This window comes from Triturus cristatus, chromosome 1_2 (genome assembly GCF_964204655.1).
Source record: "Triturus cristatus chromosome 1_2, aTriCri1.1, whole genome shotgun sequence".
NCBI lineage: Eukaryota > Metazoa > Chordata > Amphibia > Caudata > Salamandridae > Triturus > Triturus cristatus.
In genome coordinates, this window is record NC_140580.1 from 946,322,348 (window position 1) to 946,344,985 (window position 22,638).

The window sequence follows — 22,638 nt, forward strand, 5'->3', positions numbered from 1 at the left end:
GCTGATTTTCACAAAAAACTGTCAATAGTAAAAGAAAAAGGGCTCTATTCACAAAGCTAACTTTTGCCCTAAATAATTATGTGCTCATTTGCTTAATGGCACGGGTGTCAATTGAACATATAGCAATACCATAATGAGTACACACACATCCTAACATGGACAGGGTCACCCCAAAAAACTTTCAGGGAACTGAAGACAAAATATAATCATTCCCGCGGAGCAAAAAAGAGTCCAGCATGCGCACAAAAAACTAAACAAGAGGTTGGGTTCAGCTCCTAGACTTTCTACTTATTTACTGGTATATTTGTGATCTCTTAAAGTGTAACCATCACGCCAAATGGCAATAGGGTGCCCTAAAATGCATAGCTACAGTCAACAAGAACTTTAGGAATGTATAAAATAAATACAAGTTTAAAATAATGTATAAGCACAATTAAATAGGCCAGCAACCTTAGTTATCTAGGCAGAAGCCCACCATGAAGTTGCAGCACATAGTTGGTAAGCCAGCGGGAAAAAAACATTATTTAAACATTTATATGACAAAAACTCAGAAGTAGAAAGAAGAAGGAGATCCAACAAACGAGGGGCAGCTGTGAAAAGGCCTTGTGCTTTCCTGCATCTATGAATCTTTAAACAAGTCAAAGAGTGTTTTGTGATTTATTGGCCCCGTTACTCTGCCAGGTGACCCTCAGGAGCGAGTGATGTATACAGCTGACACATTACGAGCCCTGCGTCCTAAAACCACCTTGCCCTGTTACCACACGGTTACGGAAGGTAAGATCTTTTCGACCTGTCCACATTGCAATCCAGTCCCTCCCCCGAAAAGCACTATACCGGCCTTGAAAGCCGGCCTTCTCAATTGCCGCTCCCTTCCGAAACACGCCACCGAAATAAACCTCCTTATCCATGATCATGATTATGACCTAATGTTTCTTACAGAGACATGGCTCTCGGATTACACTGATCCGGATGTTGTCGCAGCTCTCCCCACAGGCTATTTCTGCCAAACGTTAAATAGACCTAAAGGGAGGGGAGGCGGGATAGCCATAATCCACAGGCAACGATATGCCTGCAGGATGACGAACGCTGACATCGAGGATTGTGAGTGCGGCCAGTTTTCCATCCAAATCACTCCAGCCCTCACTGTGGCGGGGCTTCTGACCTATCGTCCCCCTGGGGCCCCTGGCAACTTCCCCAACTCCTTAGTTGAAGCCATCTCTCAACTAGCCTCCTCCACCTCTAACTTTCTGTTATTAGGTGATCTTAATTTCCACTTCCTTGACCCAACGGATCGTGTGGCCGCGGACATTAGACACGACCTTACTGCCTTAGAGGTAGGTCTGATGAACAACGAGCCCACCCACGAGAAGGGCCATCTATTGGATCCCATCTTTTCTAATATTCCAACGATGACCACCGATCCTCCGGTGGCCCTCCCATGGACTGACCATTTCCTGGTCCCCTTTTTCTGGGAAACTTCCAGGTCTAATCACTCTACTCCTAAAACCCAGGTTACTGATCGCCAATGGCATAAATTGTCATTGGATATTTGGACCCGTTCTCTGACCGAGTCCACCCCTAAACTTTCCTCGGACCCAAATCTGGCCGATAAACAATTCAGTGACTGGATTACGTCGTCTCTGGACACTCTGCTTCCAAAAATTACCATTCTTAAGCAACCTAAAAAGATATCCCCTGCTCCGTGGTATACTCCAGAGCTTAAAACCTTACGGCAAGAATGTAAAAAGACCGAACGCTCATGGAGACGTGAGAAAACAGGAGCGAACAAAAAAATCTACTCTATCTCTCTCCTCAATTATAAAACCGCGATCCGGATTACCAAAAGCGTGTTCTTCCAGGAGAGAATAGAGAGAGCAGGTGGCTCCGGAAAGGAATCATTCGCTATCCTGAAAGAACTTTCAAAACCACCAGTACAAGACCATGGACCCCCCTCTGACCCTACAGCCGATCAAGAGAAATGCCAACAATTGGCTAACTTTTTTCAGGACAAAATCCGATTAATCCTGGATTCAATTCCCCCCCTGCACCCAAGGGAAGATACCGTTTTTCCACATTCGACTTCTCCCACCGGCCTATCCACATGGGGCCAGTTCACCTCAGATGAAGTGCGAACAACGCTTAACTCTATGAAAAGTGGTTCCCCCAGAGATCCTGCACCTCTTCGGATTCTTAAAGAGGTAGCCCCCTCCATCATCCCCGCCCTCACTCAATTGATTAATACATCACTTCAACAGGGAGTTGTGCCCCAGAATTGGAAGAAGGCAGTGGTAAAGGCCTTATTAAAGAAACCCACCCTGGACCCTGATAACTTGGCGAATTATCGGCCCATCTCCTTACTCCCAGGAGTAAGTAAGATCGCGGAAAAACTTGTCAACAAGAAACTCTCCGAGTATCTAGAAGCTAACAACAAGCTAAAAAACTCCCAGACGGGCTTTCGACCAGGACAGGGCACGGACATCGCCCTCCTGGCGGCGGTAGAGGAAGCTAGAACGCTGCTAGATGGTGGAGGATCAGTGGCAGTGATCCTCCTCGACCTTAGTGCAGCGTTCGACACCGTGGACCACCAGCTCCTCATCGAAAGACTGTCAAAAGTTGGTCTAGAAGGCACAGCCATATCCTGGCTCTCATCCTTCTTGTCACAACGATCTTACCAGATCTGGGAGAAAGACGCCCGTTCCTCCGAAATGCCCCTCCAATGTGGTGTGCCTCAGGGCTCCTCCCTTAGCCCTACACTATTTAACATATATATGTCCACATTGGAGGAAGTCATCACCCCTTTCGGAGTAAGTGTCATCAACTACGCTGATGACACACAATTAGTGGTGTCTTTGTCCCACCCTCAACATCAGAAAGCCGATCTTCTTAACTGCCTCACTCAGGTCCATCACTGGATGAATACATCAGCGCTAAAATTAAACGGGGCAAAAACTGAGGTCCTTGTACTCGGCCCAAAAGGATCCTTACTTCCTTTGGACATGTGGCCAACATGTCTAGGTCCCCCCCCAGACCCAAAGACAGAGGTGAAAAGTCTGGGTGTCTGGATCGACTCGGAACTCTCCTTCGCCCCACAAGCAAAAAAGGTCGTAGGGACCTGTTTCGGTCTGCTAAAATCCCTGAGGAAGGTCCTGCCCCTTCTTCCTCCGAAATCGCAAAAACTTTTAGTCCAGGGTCTTATTATATCAAGACTGGACTATAGTAATGCGATCTATTTGGGTGCACCGGAAGCAACATTGACTAAATTGCAGAGGATCCAGAATACCGCTGCTCGGATCATTACCAACACCCCGGCCAGATCATCGGCCAAGCCTGCCCTCAAACTCCTGCATTGGCTCCCCATAAGGGAGAGAATTAAATTTAAAGCCCTGTGCTTGGTGCACAAAACTCTGAACAACCAAGGCCCTCCAATTCTCCGAAACTTCATTACCCCTTATAGAGCCACAAGATCTCTTCGTTCTAATGCAGAAAACCTTATCAATGCCCCAAGGTTTAGGAAAGCACAGTCAGGAGGAAGACGGTTCTCGGTCCATGCGGCCCGTCTTTGGAACTCCCTCCCGCGAGATCTTCGTCTGGAACCCCAATACCTCCGTTTTAGGAAACGATTAAAGACACATCTTTTCCCTTAGCCCTTATGCCCTGCCCGTAACTCAGTCCTCAGTCATGTCTCTAAGGTTCTTCAGCGCTGGGATACTTCCGGGTGACTACGCGCTTTATAAAAATAAATAATAATAATAATAATAATTACTAATGGATCTAAAGACAGAGTCAACTGTTATGCCATTTAGTAGTGAGGTCAGCACCTGAATATAAAGCTGAGACAGACAGCGGTCAAACACTCAGAGACTGAGGTGAAGCAGTGCAGTTTGCATCACACATTTATTCACCAGTCCCTTGTAAAGCACAAGAGCCAGGTATAACTCCATAATTGTGTTTGAAGACTTCTGATCTATGTCATACATTTTCTTTCTGTCAAAACCTGACTTACTAGGCAGAGCCTCAACTCTTGTAAGACACTTTAACCTGACCTGTAGGGGCTGCCAGCACCATTAGGACATATCAGGAATAGGTTTGTGTGCCGTTCTGTCTACCATGAGGCTCCATAAATCACTTCCCACCCCTCTAGCCCCGTTCTCATTGAAATAATACTTTATTGCTGATGCCCCAAAACTCTGCTCAAAAGCCTCCGGCAGGTGTAATTAAATGTAGCTGCACCAAATACCAAATCTGCGCAGTCCACTTCATGCTCTTTAATCGACTACCAGAGCTGTTGGCTCCCACCGGCTCAAATTAAGCACTGTCTAACTCATAAATTTACTGATCGGCTGAGATTAGGATGACTGCGTTATTATGAAGGGTATATGAAATAGCTTGAATTCTTTTGAGTTTGGTTGCTGATATCAGTGCTTACATAGTACTTTCTGTGAATCTAATCAGTAAAAATGACTGAATCCTTCACCTGGTCCTAAATTTGAACAACACATGTTCTATGGCAATGGTGTTTGCATAGAAGAATGGGGCCACATGCACTCAGATTGAATATGCAAAAGGCGGTCACAAATTTTCGACTAACTTTTAGCAACTCCAAATTGATGCAACAAACTGACCTAAGTACTAATAGGTTGGTTGCAAAACAGGGAATTGCAGTGGGTCCCAGAATTAACTGAGTATTTATATTCATTAGGCAGGACCCAATTTGGATAAAGGAAATAGCTGTATAAAAAAAGGTTTGCATTTTGAAAAACTTCAGTGAGATTTGTCAGTGGTCCTTCCACTGCCTACTCCCTTGAAGTTGCATCCTTGATTCCAAAAAGGGGCCAGGTCCAAAGGGGGCCCCTTCCTGTTTGCAAAACAGTTACTGCCTCAACTGGGGAGTCTGTTTGCAGCCAGAACTGCTGTTGCAACCAATTGATGCATAAATTACAGACTCACAATTTAGAGGTTATGCCCAAAACATGCCCCTTCTTAATTGCGATTGGGTAAATGTCCAACCCCCCCTTTTGAGATTCAAAGAAACGTTTTTGAATCACAAAATGGAGACAATAAATTGTTAAAAAGAATTTTGCAGTCACAAATTCTGTGATTTTGCGAATTGCAGAGTTTACAGCAACAAAACCCATTAGTATACCTGGTCCATGGTTTCCCAAAACTTCACACCCTCTCTGAAATAATTCCAAATAATCCAAGAATAGAAATCTTATCAATGAACTGTACCGAACACCCAGTGGCGTAACGAAAGATGAAGGGGCCCCCCTGCAAGGTACATGGAGAAGCCCCCTCTCCAGATTTAATCCGGAGCTCTCAGGCCTGAGTACTGTGCTGAGGGGGCCCCCTGCAGCTTGGGGGTCTCCTGAAGCTCAGGGGTCCCCGAACCACGGGGGCTGCGGGGTCCTGTGTTACACAACTAGAGTAAGCCTGTTTTTACTGCTTTTATCAACTTCTCAACAGCTTGTGGTCGTGTTGACAAACCAACTCTTTGGGAAAAACGATCTGCCCTCGAGATACCCTTCTGAAATTAATAACTGCTGTGGGCTCTTCCATGGGGTGTACAGTAGTTATGTGCGAAGATAGTGGAATCTCTGTATACATAGAAACTCCAAATTGCCTAAGATAGAGATATCTATATGCTCCCCATTCTATTTTCACTATACCTACATGATTTACCTGGAATATTTACTAATCTAATGGGATCTCATTCCATTCACCTTGATGCATGCTGACAAGTTGATTTTGTTTGGCCTTATTCCTCTTGGTCTGAGACATCATTTGCATAAAATGCACACATTGCAACTAAACATTTCCTTAAGCTCAACGAGCAAAAAAGTAAGGTTGTGACAGTTAATGGCAGAAAGTAAAATAGCTCTCATAATTGGGTGTTAGATGAGGACAAAAGCAACATCCTCAATCCTTGTCTGGGTGAAACACAAAGGTTAATCAATTAACCTATGCTTAACCCTCGGCTTGGCACAAAAGCAGTCAGGCTTAACGTAGAGGCAATGTGTAAAGTATTTATGCAGCGCATTAACAGTAAAGTGTAGACAGAACACAAGAAAAATACCACACAGATTTAGAAACATTGAGTAAAATGTGATAATATTATATGACACCAAAATGACTAAAATCCGATCAGTAGAACTGACATATGCAATTTTAAATATTTAAGATTAAGCATTGAGCTTGAAAGCAAAAAGTGCCTCTTGCGGTTATCTGGTCGTGCAAGACCGGGTGAAAGTCACAAGTTCAGGCAGAACCTGCTGGAGCGCAGGCCGGATACAGGGACCACGTTAGCTCCGCTGAAAAAGTTACCTTCTAAAGTCTAGCATGAAAAGTCCAGTTTGCGGTGGAAGAGGTCGTGAGGAGTAAGAACAGTGTCGGGGATGGTCGTCGCTGGAGTGCGAAGAGCAGGTCAGGCGTAGCAGTCTGTCGTCACTGTGGCGCGAAGGTCCTGTCGGGCGTCATGGACGGTCGTCACTACAGCGCCTGCAGCGCTTTGTTTTGGCGGTCACTGCGGGCTGTCGATGCTGTAGCGCTAAGTGCAGATCACGCGTAGGCAGCAGTCACTGTAGAGTGAAGAGTCTGGTTCACCAGAGCTTCACTTTGGAGGTTGGCAAGGGCGTCAAGATCTTGGCACAAACTGGCCCATTAACTGGCACAAAGAGCCCAAAACTTCAAGATTTCTCCTTTTCTCCTAGGAATAGCTCAACTGATGCCCCACCAAGGGTCCAGGAACTAGGAGGCAGGACCTCACTCAAGCAGAGACCAGGCAGATCCAGTGTAGCAGGTCAGCTGGTCCATTACAGTGAAGCCTTTGGAGCTTGTTATATCCTGGTAGCTCAGAACAGGAGGGCAGTCAGCTGACCCTTGGAGTCACTTCAGCCTGGGATGAAGGGTACAGGTCCAAGTCAGACAGCAGGGCAGCCCTCAAGCAGCAAGGCAGTCCTCTAGCAGCAGGGCAGTCCTTCTTCTGTAGTATCCACAGGTCCATGAGTGTACGGAAGTGAGGGCCTGATGGTCCCTTTTTATACCTGTGTCCACTTTGAAGTGAAAACAAACTTCTGGAGTCTTCCCCCCACAGAATGGTCTGGAATTTCTTGCCTCCCTGCCTTGGTTCCAGGCTGTCTGCATGCACACTTGGCTAGTGAAGAGTCCTCTGTGTGTGAGCTAGGGCAGTCTGTGAAGTGCAAGTGTGACAGGTGACTGCTCTGCACCTCTCATCAAGTCAGGATGGCCCATCCTACCCAGACCCTCTATTCTGTGGCTGTCTGGGAGGAATACACAAAAGCCAACTGCCAACTACACTAGTCATGAGACCGAGGAAACAGGCTGCAGACATCAAATGGTTAGGACTAGAAAATGCCAACTTTCTAAAAGTTACATTTTCAGAATTGTGACTGAAATCTGACTTCACCATTAAAGAGGGTTTTAAATTACAATTCCTCAGCCTCCAAACATGACATTCCTATCTGCTCTCAAACAAACGTTATCACTTATTAAATGTAATAAGGTATCCCAATGTAATACTATGGGAAGGGTAGGCATTGCAATAGAAAAAAACAAACTTGAGAGAGATGTAAAAGTTCAAAGTGCATATCCAACTTTTTAAATACAACGCACCCTGCCCTATGAGTTTTTAGGGCTTACCCTATGGGTGACTTATATGTATTAAAAAGGGAGGTTTTGGCCTGGCAAAAGGTTTATTTTGTCAGGCTGAATTGGCAGTTTAAAACTGCGCACACTGGCTGCAATAGCAGACCTGAGATGGGGTTTAAAAAGGCTACTTGAGTGGGTGGCACAATAAGTGCTGCAGGCCCACTAGTAATATTTAATATACAGGACCTGGCTACATGTAGTACCAATTTACTAGGACTTACAAGTAAATTAAATGTTGCAATTGGGTGTAAGCCAATTTTACCATGCTTAAAGGAGAGAGCACAAACACTTTATCACAGTATAGCAGTGGTAAACTGTGCAGAGTCCTAAAAGCCTACAAAACTGGTTCAGATAACAGATGGGGTGAAGGCAAAAAGATTGGGGGTGACCCTACACAAAGGGCTAGGCCCAACAATCCTGTACTCACTTTTCTCGGTGGGGATCTCTGTTCCAGTGCAATCTCTGCTGCTTGATTTTGGCTAATCAGGCATCTACACCTAGCCCTGGCTGCGGTTACCCACTGCATACACCTACAGACGCACTCAAAGGAGGGCTCACTGAAGTTGGTTTTAAAACAAGACTTAACTTAAAATCATTTGTAACATTGTGCTTTTTCTAGGCATTTCAATGAAGCACTACTGAGTTTTTAATTGACTTAGAAGAATTCAACAGATAGTTCACCAGCCAATTAAAATTGTCCTTGAAAAGGGCCATCCCACAGGCTATTTACATATTCGATAGTGAACACTGCATGAAATTTAAGTGAAAAAAGATCTTAGCTTACTCAGCCTCGGTCAATATGATGCAATCCTATGTCAATTTCTCTTGAACACAAGGGTAGAATGACATTTTGTTGAGAACAGATAGATTATCATTACAAGCTTCAATAGGGGTCTGGTGGCCCAAACCCAAGACTGGCTGATTTGTCACCGCTGCAAGGCAGGTGTGTATAACCTTCATCGTGTATTTTTTACCTGAGATTAAAAACACAGCCATGTAGGTTTTTATATCCACAGTTTATGAAATGTGCGGTAAAATCATCAAGTGATATCTACACAGAAATATTGTTCCTCTCATTCAACATATCTGTTACTGTATATTTACATTTTTAAAATGCTTCTTAAATATATATTAATGTATCGTATAACAATCTTTATTTCTCACACTAATGTATTTTTAACGTCCTTGAAGGCTCTTATACATTTATAATAATAACCTGAATATAGGTTTCATAAAGTGCACTATTACTAAAACAAAGTGTCGGTCCTAGGTCTGGCCAAACACCAGCGTCAACAAAAAATTCCCAAAGTGTCAGTCCTAGGTCTGGCAAAACACCAGCGTCAACAAAAAATACCCAATGTGTCGGTCCTAGGTCTGGCCAAACACCAGCGTCACCAAAAAATAACCCAATGTGTCGGTCCTAGGTCTTGCAAAACACCAGTGCCAACAAAAGAACAAGCATTGGCATAGCCAATAGGTCTCGCCTTTGGGACCTTATAAGTGTTTAGCCATGCAGCAGTTGCGTAACTAAATACTTATAAGGTCCCAAAAGCGAGACCTATTGGCTATGCAAAGCGGCCGTGCTGCTGCGAGAGTGAAAGTGATCACGATCGCGATCACGATCAAACATCAAAGCTGCCGTGCAGCCGAAAGTGAAAGCAATAGCGGTAAAACGCGGCACGCGCGCCCGCGCACATGCACTGTAGCTCTAGGCTGGCCTGGTAGCACTTTTTGGAGCCCTCTCAATAAGTCTCGCCAGACCAGCGCATGCGCTGGGTCAGGCGAGACCTAAAAAGCAAATAAGTGGAAAACAGCCCAGTTTAGACAAACTAAAACCAACACCCAGCTCAAAAAGAGAGCCCAGGGCTCCTTAAGAAGTATAAAGAGATCTATAATTACTACAATGAAATACAATAATAATAGGTTGCGTGTACATAGTCATAGTGTACTACTGCCATTTCTGCATGCTGTAACTAACAGATATTGTTTTTACCCAGTTTATGGCTCTCATTTTACCAACCTCGGGGGCATGGAAGTCTGAGCCTCCCTTACTAGAATCCGAACTCCAGACATTCAGGTCACTAAGCAGTGAACCTTCCTGTGCATTGTGGCCCATGCCAGCTTACCTGGTTAGGAAAATATACCCATGATGAGATATTACACCGTCAAAAGTATTAACTCCAAACGCGGGGCTTTCAATGTGATCTTGGATTTGGACAGGTTCAATTAACTTTCATATTAAGTCAATTAATCATTTTCTAGAAATTTCACCCGACATTGAATTTTCGGGCCTGCGGCTAGTGCTGTGCATAACTACGCTTTCAGATTGCCGTAAATGTTTTCACAACTCACCTCTTTTCATTGCATCACACGGCCTAAATACCAGCGCGCAATGTGTTTGTTGCTTAAAATATTTATTTATTTAATAATTTGTGCTTCAAGACTGTGGGTCTGGTTGTTCAGTGGATAATTGCATCCACTAAAGTGAACTACGGTTGAGCCCATGTTTATAGGTTCAATTCCTGGTGGGTCCACACAGGCTTTCATCTTTTCGAGGATGATAAACTGAGTATCATTGGGCTGGGTAACAATAAACATCTGTTAACTGTCAAGAGCGCCAAGAGTCACTTCGGAGTGCTCTCCACAAATATGACAGTCGTTAGGAGTGACCTGCTATGCTTATTGTCACAGAACCTGAGCGACCACAACATTAGTGACTAACAAGTTTTACAAGGTACAAGTTACACACTTACAGGTCCACAGAAAACCACGTGTCTCTCCCTGGCTAGCTCTCACGCACCAGGACGCGTCGCGACCCAACAAATACCAAAGCCCCATGGAATGGATTAAAACAGGAAGAAACAAGGAAAAAAAAGAACTTAAGAAGGGAAAGCAAAGACCTACCGACTGCTGACCTTGCATAGCTGTAATATACTGCAAGACAGCAGTGTTTTGATAAATTGGTAAATATTTCACATCTGTGTAACGTCAGGATTCGATTAAGAGGGCTGCTACTTTCAGATATACGGCCATGATGGAAACTGCAGCGCTCACAAGAAATTCAAGTAGTCGAAAGTATTGGCGGCCTCAGTTCAACGCTCAATAAGTATTCAGCGCTGCCCATACGCTTTTCTTGGGGCTCCTTCCAGAAAGACCTCGGCATGGTAGCAGTTACTGAGTGTGGTGAACTGATGTGACGGTTACTAGGGGAGAGCGGGATGGAATGACGAATGATGGCTTGACATCACGAGGCCCATGTGGGTGTCCAGAGAGTCATAGTGGTGATCGAATTTTCATGGTGGAAGAAAGACAGAGACAAACCTTTGGGGTCTATATGACCTTTTACTTTTAATCCCGGTTGCCCGCCACACCATGCATCTCATTCCACGTGACCCCACCCTCTGACACGGACTGACGTGGACTGATAGACTCACCTGCGGGGCGGGAGGCAGAAGACAGGGCAAAACTGCAAAGCTAGCCAGGATCTAGAAATAATTAAATTATGGCTTGCGGCAGCACGGTCCCTCACGGTCATCTCTGGCCTCTGTGAGGCCTCGCCTCAGACGCGCACTTTTAATTGGTCCCCAGACCAGCCCCACCCTAAGGGTGAAGAACGCTCAGTCGCGTAGACATCTGCGCACCTTGCACCAATATGAAGAGGCCATGGCGAGGTGCTGGTGCAACGAACGAAGGCAATGCTGTAACCATTTAATTACCAAATATACCTGACGGATGTGTAGTGCTTGCTGGCTCCGCTGAGGGGGCCCCCGGACCGTGCCCCCCCCCCCATGCAGGGTGCTGCGGGGGCCTGTGTTACGCCCCTGCGAACACCAAGTTCATTACCTAACTCGAGTTTCATTTTTTAAATGTTTACATCATTTTATAAAAATGGAGCCTGCACGTGTTTTCGTTTCCATCAGTGCTTGGATTATTTTTTTGGTAGCTAAATCCTATATTGAGCCATCTTTGTAGGCACAAGCAAGCATTCTGGAGCCTCATAACTATCTGCAAAAAGATCTAACGAGATCTGGGGTATGCAATAATGCAGCGACAACTACTGCATAACATAAGTCAGCCCCATTTTATCTGCACCATTTATCAAACGCTGCCTCTCTTCTTCATGAACAGCACTGCTTACATATTTATTGAATGTGTTTTAAATTCCTCCGTATCATTTCAATATCTAACTATGGTCACAGTTTTTCCATCTATCCCTCTTTCTCTTGGTCTTGGTTATCCAAGCTCCTTCTCACCCATAAGTTCCTCCTCTTCTCTTAGATTTGATCGTTATCACATTTGTTCATGTGATCATTTGTCCTTCACTCTGCAATGTTCTCTTGGCAATGGTTTCACCCGGCCAAGCACATGGCGAAGTTTATCGTGCTCTGCTCCCGTCTCTTGGGAGCACCCGCAGGGGCCGCAGCTCCCGAGCCAGCACCCTGGTGCTTCAGTAAATTGGGCAGATCAGCACTCTGCGTCGGTTGGTTGCCAAGCAACCCCTCCGGGTGGGGCTGCAAGCTAAGGTCACCGAATTGGATCTTCGGGGAAGGCAACACCCCCACGCTCACCACCCGGCCGGCACGAGCAGGGTGAGGGAAAGGGCTTCATCCTTCTCAGCTCTCTGCTCCCGTCCCTCCAGAACCACGCAGGCAGGGTAGCGCTGCACGCGCTGCCGGCACACGAGAGTGCTCTTCATGCACTTTCTCCAAGCAAGAGGGAATAAAAGGCAGCGCTCCACAAGTGCTTTCTTTGAGTCACCAAAGCGCTCACCATGCACTATATTTTCCCATCCATAGGGCAGGCCACAAAAGCCCTGGGAGATCACTGGGGGCCCGGGCAGGAAGCAGGCTCAGGCCGGCACATAGGTAGAGTCCAGATGACGGTTCCCTGGCAGCACAGCAATCCTCTGGGGCAGCATACAGAACCAGCAGCATATGATCACAAGCTCACGCAGTGTCTTCACATTTTCATGGGGTCACAGCCCCTCTATTTATAGTGCGAAAGTATTTGTTCTGGGGCACTTCAAACACATATTAGAAGAGCACAACACCCCCAATCACATTGTAAGCTCTGACCCCAGACACACCACAGGGGGGCGGGGACAGCATTGTAGAAGGCAGGTTCAGCCCTATTCAGGTACAGGTGCAACTCCTCCCACCACTCCAAATGCAGACCAGGCCTATTCAGGTGCAAGGGAAACTCCTCCCGTAACTCTAAATTCAGCCAAGGTCTATTCAGCCTAGTGCTGAGTCACCCAGGAAAGGTAGGACACACCTCAACCCCCCTTGTGACGGTCTTGAGTGAATGCACATCTCCTCTCTCCTGTCAGTCAAAACCAGACGGTCAATAAACATCCAGGCAGGGCACAAAGACTATTAAGCACACAGAAATGCCTACTTCTATAAGTGCCATTTCTAAAATAGTAATAATAAATCTGCTTTCACCAATAAGCAGGATTTATCACTACTTTTCCAAACATACCTAACTTGGTCACGCTACCCCTCCCAGATCAGAAATTACCACTGAAGCACATATCAGTGAATTCCCAATGCAACCCTATTCTGAGGGCTGCCTCACAGCAGTGAGAAACCAAATAGGCTGTTTGTCACTACCGTTACATGTCACACAGTTAAGGCACATGTCCTACCTTTTACCTACACCGCTCCCTGCCCAGAGGGCTAGCTAGGGCCTATGTTAAGAGTGACCTAGATGTAGTAAAAGGGGAGTTTGGCTGTGGGAACCACTTGCCATGCCACATCACTGCAGCATTGAACTGCGTGCTCAGGCGATGCAGTGGCAGAGGCCTGAGGCAGGTTTGAGAGGCTACTTCGGTGGGTGGCGCAAGCAGCGCTGCAAGCCCATTAGTAGCATTTAAATTACAGGTGCTGGGTAGATGGGATACAATTGTACAAGGGACTTACAGGTAAATTAAATATGCCAAACAGGGGTGGACCAATCTTACCAAGTATACAAGAGAGAGCACATGCACTTTAGCACTGATCAGCAGTGGTAAAGTGCCCAGAGTCAGAAAACCACCAACAACAGGTCAGAAAAAAACACAGGAGGAAGGCAAAAAGTTCTAGGATGACCCTGCAAAAAGGGCCAAGTCCAACACTTAACTAGGAGCTAGGCAGCAAAGCTGGTGTCATTATATTTGAATCCTACTGAGTCCCAGCAGTCTCAGAAGGACTTACCATATTTATTGGTAGTTCCGTGCTTAGCAAAGGGGTGGTTTCTAGAGGTGGGATGGCCTTGGATTCCCTAGATACGGGAGTCAATCCAGAGGAACATGTCTTGCTGCCATCGGAAGACACCTCTTCTTTGGATATTGTGGAACCTGTAAATAAAAAAACACAAGCATTATAAGGAGGAAATGCTGAAACGTCCCAGTACTCTGTGGAAAACTAAGGCGACAAAGCAAACATAATTCATGATGCTCCAGCGTTTAAAGTTTGGAACTGAATTTAGGGAGCTCCCAGTCAAGGTTGTTGGCACCCATTTACAAATGATGTTCGTCCGCTGTTGCATCCATGACGAAGGTGGAGTATCGGCAATAAGCGTGTCTTCCTTCTTGTGTTCCATTCTTATCAGTTTCAGGGATATAGGGGTAAACTATATTTATTCCGAAGATCATTCTTCATTGGGTCCACCTGATAGCCTTAATTTCTTAGTCCACTATCTGGATCAACAAACTTTCTGACTAAACAGAGAGCGGCTGCCATTGTAGTGAAACTCAGACTCTCTGAAATACTGGTTTAGCTGTAAGAGAGATTACTCAGAACTGGTTCTTCATAAGAGAGATGAATGTGTAATGGTAAAAGAGCCGAGGATGGTATAACCTAGATTTACTCAGTAGTAATACTTGCTGTGATTGTGGTAGGATAGCGCCATTAACAAAAGTTCAACAATTACCAGTTGCGACTGTTGACCTTCAGAACTGTGTTCTTTGTAGCCATCACTTTAGCGCAGCACTTCAGTGAGCGGAATGCACTGTGTACTAGTCCACCCCTCCACCTGCTTCTGCCATGACAAACTAGCCTTGAGGACTAATGACTAATCAGCTTCCCTGCCCCCTTCCACGTCCCACCTTTTTCTCCCCACCCCATCCCACCAGAGGAGGAGAGATTACCCTGGCTGGACCATCATAGGGCAGTCAGTTTTTACACCACCCGGACTAAGGAGTTTGGTTCTGACGACCAGCTCCTTATGGGATATATATGCAGCAACAAGGGCACAGTGGTCCGGAAGAGGACATTGAAATGATGGATCGTCCTCTGCATTAAAATCTGTTATGCCCTTACTAGGAAGGGACCACCAGTTGGAATCCATGCTCACCAGAGCGAAGGAATCAAACTCAGCACTGGTCAGGAGGGGTTTTGTGGCAGAGAATTATCACACAGCGACATGGGCTTCCGGTCACACTTTTTCAAAGCACCACTGCTTAGATTTTAAAGTGAGAAGAGATGGACATTTTGCATGCTTGGTGCTCCAAAATGTTCTAGTCTAACTATTCCTTTAGGCCTCCTAGAAGTACGACTATGGAAACTATTTTACAGGTGAAGAATCTGCAGGTAGAAGTATCAATAAGATTAAACAGTTAATTACATTTGGTAATGACCTTTCTGGTGAATACTCTATCTACCTGCAGATGCCTCACTTATCTGCCCTATTGCTTGTTTGGAAGGATGGTCATAGGTTCCTGAAAATGAATACAGTTCCAACTTAGTTCTGTTGCACTGCACATTCCCGCTCGATCTGATGCTGTTTTTGTCTCTGCCTGTAAGGATTCAGAAAAACTGGATGGGGAACTGACGTCAGTGTGCTGGGCTGGCGCTATATGGCTCCAATGTTGTCACGCTTGCACTGCATCTAGCACCGAGATGGAGCAAGTGCCACCTACTGCCACAGATAGGGATATTCTAAAGGTGAGGAATCTGCAAGTAGAAGTATCCACCAGAAATCCAATTCCGACATCCATGGAAACAATGGTTTGCATGGTGTCAGAAATGTACCAGGTGTTTGTAATCGAGGCCCACGTGTTTATGTTTCAATAGTGGGGCATCAGGGCATAGCACAAATTAAAACACAGATGCTTTGTGTAAACATTTGATGTTTCAGTGGTGCGATCACTGTGCATTTTAGAGATCAGAACATAAATGCATGATGAGAATACTGCAAGTGACTCTCTACGGGGTAATGAATGGCAGATGGAAGTCAAAAGAGGGGCATTGTCAGAGGTTAGCAGGTGTCTTAGTAATGGAATAGTGATGCACACTAGTATACAGGTGCATCATGAGAGCCTGTAAATATTCCTCTACTAGGACGTCAGCAGGCGTGTCAGAAGCTTTTGTGAGACGCATGTCAAAGCTTGATGTGATGCCATTCTGTGGTCAAATGGTGACACCTAGTGGTGGTTGTGTTACCTTCCTTATCGAGAATAGATCCCAAAAGCAGAGTTTTAGAGTTTGGAGGACCGGATACTTCGTCATAAATGTGGAGGATGTCCCATCCACTGTATTACAATTTCATTATAGCCTGTGGCACTTGTTAGACGGAGGAGGGGATATCTGTCAAAGCTTGTACAATGTATCCCATCTGCAAAACTCTAAATAAGGCAGATATTTCAAAAATAAGGCCTGCTCCCTGCTTATGACGGCCCTGGATTTCAGTGCAAAGTGAGGTCTGTATAGATGTGCACTGTAAGAGCTCTGTAATATCTCAGTACTGGGATATCATTGAATGGTGAAGGTCAATACATAGCTGTGTGACCTATGTTCCCTGGATGCTGAACACTTATGCGTCTTATTGGCTCCCCCAAGAATGACTGGACATGCATATGGTCCACTGCAAGTGGTGCGATAACAGCTCTCTTTTTTTGGTGCATGCAGTGGAACAAGAGAGCCAGAGAGGACACCAATGGACAGTCCAAGCCCAGAGTTGGAGGCAGACTAGGTAAGTCTCCATCTTTAATGTGCCTACCTAAAGCTCTGACAATGGAAGCAGATGGCTGTGCTCCTCATCGCCTGCCCCCTCAGTTTAGGGTTGAATTTGAGTGTTTCCTAGTCCAAGGGAGGGTCCGTGTTTCCAGGGAGACTAAGGAGCTCACATTTTTCTTCCGATTACAAATAATTTAGGATGTCCTTGAGGCCATAGCTGCCAAGTTTTAAGTTTGCTTATGTGTGACATTTCCATGTTTTCAGAGACATGTCAGGACCTCATGTGACACGTTATCGTAAGCAAAGAACATGGTTGATCTATCCGTGTAATGACATAAAAGTTCCAAATGACCCCCTTTTGTGCAATGTAATATTCTATTAAAGGCTATACTACAGCCCTCTATGGGATATACACTTGGCAAAAAGTCAGGGCTGTAATGAACAAGTTACTTACCTTTGGTAACGCATTATCTGGTAGAGACTCTATCTAGCTGCAGATTCCTTACCTTTGAATTTCCAACGCATCAGGCTGGATCCGAAAACTTTTCCTGAGCAATAACCCTTGTGCGTGACGTCGGGTGGCTCCATTCGGCTCTGTGTGACGAAGTCGGCATTGGTAGTGTTGGTTATGACGTCACGGTACCTATCTAGGAGCCTCCCAGATGCGTGGACGCCAGTACTTTTTGTTTTTTGCATGCCAGAAGCACAGAGCCACGAAGTAACTGACGCAGTTGTGTGAAACACTAGGTCCCTGAAAAGGAGGGCTAACCCTAGTCCTATAATATTAGTCCGCAAAGCGGAGAGGCATAGGTGGGGCCTGTAAGATATCTGCAACTACATAGAGTCTCTACCAGATAATGCGTTACCAAAGGTAAGTAACTTGTTCATCTGATAGAGACTTCTAACTGCAGATTACCTACCTTTGAATTAGATACCCAGGCCATATCATCCCGGCTGTGGGCGGCGGACCAATACCTTAAACTAGAATGTCCTGTAGGACTGAGCGGGCAAAGTGCTCGTCCCTGCAGACCTGACCATCCAGGCAGTAGTGTTTTGCAAATGTGTGCAATGATGCCCACGTTGCCACCTGACAGATGTCTTGGACTGGGACACCCCGAGCCAAGGCCATAGTCAAAGCCTTTCCCCTGGTGGAATGGGCCCTTATCCCCCAGGGGGCTGCTTTTTTGCAAGAGCATAGCAGATTGTAATGCAGAGGATGACCCAGCGAGAAATATTCATTTTCTGTACTGCAGAGACAACTGCATGGGGCGAGGATGCCTTCAACAGCTAGTCGTCGAGGTAGGGGAAGACTCCCCTAACCTGCGCAGATGAGCTGCGACAACCGACATTACCTTGGTGAACACCCAAGGGGCACTGGTAAGGCTGAAGGGGAGCACGGTAAACTGAAAGTGCTCAAGGCCTACCTTGAACCGCAGGTAACGCCTGTGGCCCGGCATCATGTGGATGTGAAAATACGCACCCTGCAGATCCAACGCTACCATCCAGTCTTCTTGGTCTAGGGCAGGCAAAACCTGACCAAGAGTGAGCATCTTGAACTTCTCCTTCTTGAGGAATAGATTGACAGTCCGAAGATCTAAAATGGAACGCAACCCTTTGTTCTTCTTCGGAATCAGAAAGTAGCGGGAATAACAACCACTGTTTACTTCTGAACCCAGGATCCTTTCTATAGCTCCTTTGGCCAAGAAAAACTGTAACTTCCTCCTGGAGCAATTTCAGATGCTCCTCCGTCAGCTGTTCCTGATTTGGCAGAATGGGAGGAGAAAAAGAAAGGAAAGTCAGAGAATGGCCCTCCTGAATGATCTGCAAGACCCACTTGTCCAATGTTATGGATCTCAAGTGGGGGAGATGGACACAAATTCTTCCGCTTACTGGGGTAGTGTGGTCTGGCAGACTCAGACAAGGAGTGCTTGGAGGCTGCAGCTGCTGTAGGCAGAGTGGTCGACTACTTCTGGCCTCCATTAATGGATCAGAATGCACATCATCCACGCCCTCGCACTGCTTGGGCAGTCTGTGCATGACGGTGGCTGGGATAGGTCTGACATGGCTGGAAACCCCTTCTGTTGCCACAAAAGGAGCGAAAGGAAGACTGGCCACGAGAAGTAGATGCCCAAGGATCTGGATGTAGCTTGAGAATCCTTGAACCTGGCCAGGGCCGAATCTGCATTTTCCCCAAAAAAACGGGTTCCATCAAAAGGCATGTCCATGAAATTGGCCTGGACATCCCCCGAGAAGCCAGTTGTCCTAAGCCAGGTGTCAAACAATGCAAACTTTCAATACAGTTATTAGTAGTTGTGACATTAATATAAGCCGGCTAATTATGGGTCTCTACTCTGAGAGAACCACAGCCTCTCTAATGGGGTTCGCCCACACAGGAAGAAACTCTTACCACATGACAGCAGGGGTCTCCCTTATTCTGCTATAAGCAAGAAGATCGTGCTACCTTTACCGTTTAACAGTGAATGGGTATATTTAAAGAACTGTCTCTTGTTGTTTTGTGTCAGACAGCAGGAATAGCAGGGGCTGCAATGGGGAGCCTTGCTAGGCCCAGTTAGATGCCCCACTCGCAGCGCTGCATACAGGTGCATGAGGTGCATCCTTGTTTACAAGATGGACCCTGGGCAGAAGGGCGTGTAATATCTCCTTTCAATGAGGCTCTTGTGAGGGCAAGGAGGAGCGCAGTAACGTGGGGGGGGGGCATGATTGCCTCGGATCTTCCAACTCACACGGTGCCACTATGTGACACACAATATCGGCTCTCACCACGCGGTCACCCGGTGAGGAACCTATATCACATGGTGGCAGGGAAAACAAGCTGAAAATCACTGTAAATAGTGGATTTCCAGCTCGTTTTCTGAGGCTTTGAACTGCTGGAGTTCATTAAGGGGTGTGAGAGCACCCCAGGACAACGACATCAGCCTTACCAAGCTTTTTTGTTTTTGGAGGAAGGGCTTGGGGGCAAAAGTGCCTCTTAGGTACTTCTCGGCATGAGTCCCACCCCTCCCATGCCCCGCCCCCTCCTCACACAGTGAGATTTTGGTACAATTTGGCACGTACATTGCCTAGTCGGCTGGTAAAAATCACTTTTTCTGTTACTATCATAGTGGAAGTCTACCGCCCGCCCTGGTTCAGAAGGTATTGGGAGCAGCAGGGTGGTGTGAAGAGGTTATGATGGGAAGAATCATTTTCGGGGCAAGCAGTATGAGTGGGCAAAGCTGGAGGGATGGTAAAATGGGGGTTAGAAGGAGGAAAGACAAACGGGGGGCGGAGAGGCAGTAGAGGAGAGTTCAATTGGAGGGACCTGGTCCAAAGGCGGACAGGAGAAGGTGATAAAGAAAAGGTTTGTCAGAAAAAAGAACATGAGGTCAAGAGAGGACTAAAAGTTAACATTCAAATTGTCGTTATGTTTGCAGGAATTGGGGGAGGGAAACGTTAGGGTTGGGTCAGTACTAAATTGTTAGAGAAATTGAGTAGGATGTTAGTTTGTGCTCCTCTGGCGAAGGAGATAGTAAGCTTGCTGCCAATAAAGCAGCCTTTTTGCACATGAGCAGAATGAGTGACCTATTGATCTCTTGATTTGAACTGAGATGCTTCAGCTCTTCTTAATAAAGAAATATGTCCTAAACTTAGCAAAGCTAAGGGAGGGGTGTGAACTTCTGCAATGAAGAGGCCTCAAAGCTTCTTGTGGTGACAGAGTCTTGTCTGTCATGAGAGGCTTTCAACAGCAGCCCTATTGTGAGTCTTGGGGGAAAGAACAAGTCAGTGCAAGCTGACCACTGAGTGTAGGGCAGGCACACACATGTCATTAAGTTTCTATGTCAGGACCAGAGGCTAGGAGTACGCTTTATAATCTTTACTTCGCTAATTATGAAATTGAACAGCAGCCATTTTAACATTAGCTTTGTACAAGGAACGGCCACTTTAGGCACTGGTACGGCATCTTGGTTCACCCCGGAAGATTTGCTCTTTGGGCGTTGTTGCGTCGTGGGCACTAGGCCCACATTTTGCTGAAAGCACGACACGGAGACCAGGTGTGTGGTTAGTTAACTAGCCACGAGCACGTGCACCCAGGGATGGTCCGCACTCATCCCTCTTGCTAGAGGGCTTCCTCACTACCTTTCACCCACATGCACAGGCTAGGAGTGCCACTCGCCAGCCCGCCACGTATCTCTCCGGCACTGTACAGTTCACCACTCCACATCAGGCAGTGGTGCTGCTTGCCGTCTTCTTTCCAAACAAACGCTGGTGGCAGTTTTTTAAGTGCCACTTACTTTCCTCCCCAAGGACCTGCAAGGTAGTTGCTGGCTCGCACATGGGTTAAGACCCACTCGTCGTCATTGTTGCGTCGTGGGCACTAGGCCCACATGTTGCTGAAAGCACGACACGGAGACCAGGAGTGGGGTTAGTTAACTAGCCACGAGCACGTGCACTCGGGCCCTTTTATTAGCAGGCTCACGTCACTCGTGACGCCTGTGAGGGATGCGTGTGGGGGTGCAAGTGTGCCCACTCCCATAGGGGAGCAGCTATAAACTCTATGCCTGTCGAGACACTAGAACGTGCCTCGCAGGACATAAAATTCCTCCCAAATTTTAATGAAACAAAAGCTCTATAGTTCAACCTGTAGGGATAAACAGTAACGAAATATACAACACAGGGTCCATCAGTTTCTCGGGTCCGGCATCAGGAAGACAGCAGACAAGGGCTGGTGAATTCGACTGTGGCAGGACACTCTCAGAAGGTATTCATCATTTAACCTGATCGGTTCCGGACACGAACTCTTGCTTGAAGATGTCATCTGCGCACTAGGAACGTGCCGGTGTAAGCATGTCCTTTAGTCCCACGTAACTTCCGCCTGCTGACCTGGATGATGGTATGTGGTGTGTAACAATAGTTCATTAACTGGGTGGGTCATGATCATGGTGGGAGTCCATGGTGACAGTTCACTGGATTCTTTCAGGATCGCCTGAAGTCTCTCTTTGGCTGTCTTGCTGCGTCCGGTGACCTGTCGGTGGGGCAGTGTCTCTTCCAGCTCTCCTGCCTGCGGAGGCCATTTGTCGGATTTGCCACGGGACTGCTTGTAGGCTGCACTGGGGCTGCATGTGTGCCGACTGGGGGCAGCTGCAAGACTGCCGAGGAGCCAGTAGCCAGTCTCTCGCACAAACCTCAAGGGTGTATGGGTCTTGGTCAGGACATGCTCTCGCTGCCGCAGTTCAGGTGTAGGCCAGGTTAGCAGTTAGGCTCTGCGTATTCTTGTTAGCTAGTTTGGCAATAGTGTACAACTCCAATCCATTGGTACTCGAGATGGTTTCATTTGACGCACTTGATGAGGACTGGCATGATGGCAGTGCCAGCCGTGTGGTGAATCTCAACGATGGCGGGTGATGACTTGCCTTGATGGTTGCAGACATTTAGTCTGGTGTCGATCACCTGAGGCAGGGAGTGGCCAGGTACCTCCATGTCCTCTGGGGAGGCACTTGCATTCATGTCCTTGGACTTCTTGGGCTGTTGGGACTTTGATGACGGTGGAGTGATGAACACGCTGAGAAACGTGAGGCATGAGACTCGGTTCGCACAGGCTGTGCGGCTTACCCTCAGACTACCGCTGTGCGGTTGCCAGTTCCTTTTCGGGTTATCCCCCTCTTCCCTTGCTGTCGCTGCGTCAGGACTCACTCCGGTTGTAGCTTGGGTTTTCATCATCCGGCCCTGCCAGTCACGACTTCCCATTCTGACCTCAGTTGGTTGTCCGATTCTTGGTGCGGACCCTCTGGTCACACTTCCACGTGTCTTGCTGAGTGCAGTGTCATGCACATGGCACTGATGACGTAGCTGCCATGGGGCCTGGACGACAGGTGGCAAAGATTAACTAGGAGAGGAAGTTTCGGAATGGATGTCGTAGCCACATGGCCACCTCTTCTGAATCTTCTCTTGCACCTCTGGCATCTGTGGTCAGGGGCAGGAATGCCGTTTGACTCCAATTGCCGACACTCGGGGCTGGACGGTCTCACTGTGAAGCAATGGG

General features: G+C 46.8%; 1 protein-coding gene across 4 annotated transcripts in view; it reads right to left on the reverse strand.

The window, feature by feature from the left end:
* Positions 1 to 22,638, reverse strand: part of C1_2H9orf43 (chromosome 1_2 C9orf43 homolog) — a 285,830-nt gene that overhangs the window by 86,408 nt on the left and 176,784 nt on the right. For all 4 annotated transcript variants that reach the window (XM_085609947.1, XM_085609948.1, XM_085609945.1 and 1 more), the window contains one exon: positions 13,860 to 14,002. In XM_085609947.1, coding sequence (XP_085466073.1) covers positions 13,860 to 14,002 — 143 coding nt within the window. The remainder of the gene's footprint in view (positions 1 to 13,859; positions 14,003 to 22,638) is intronic.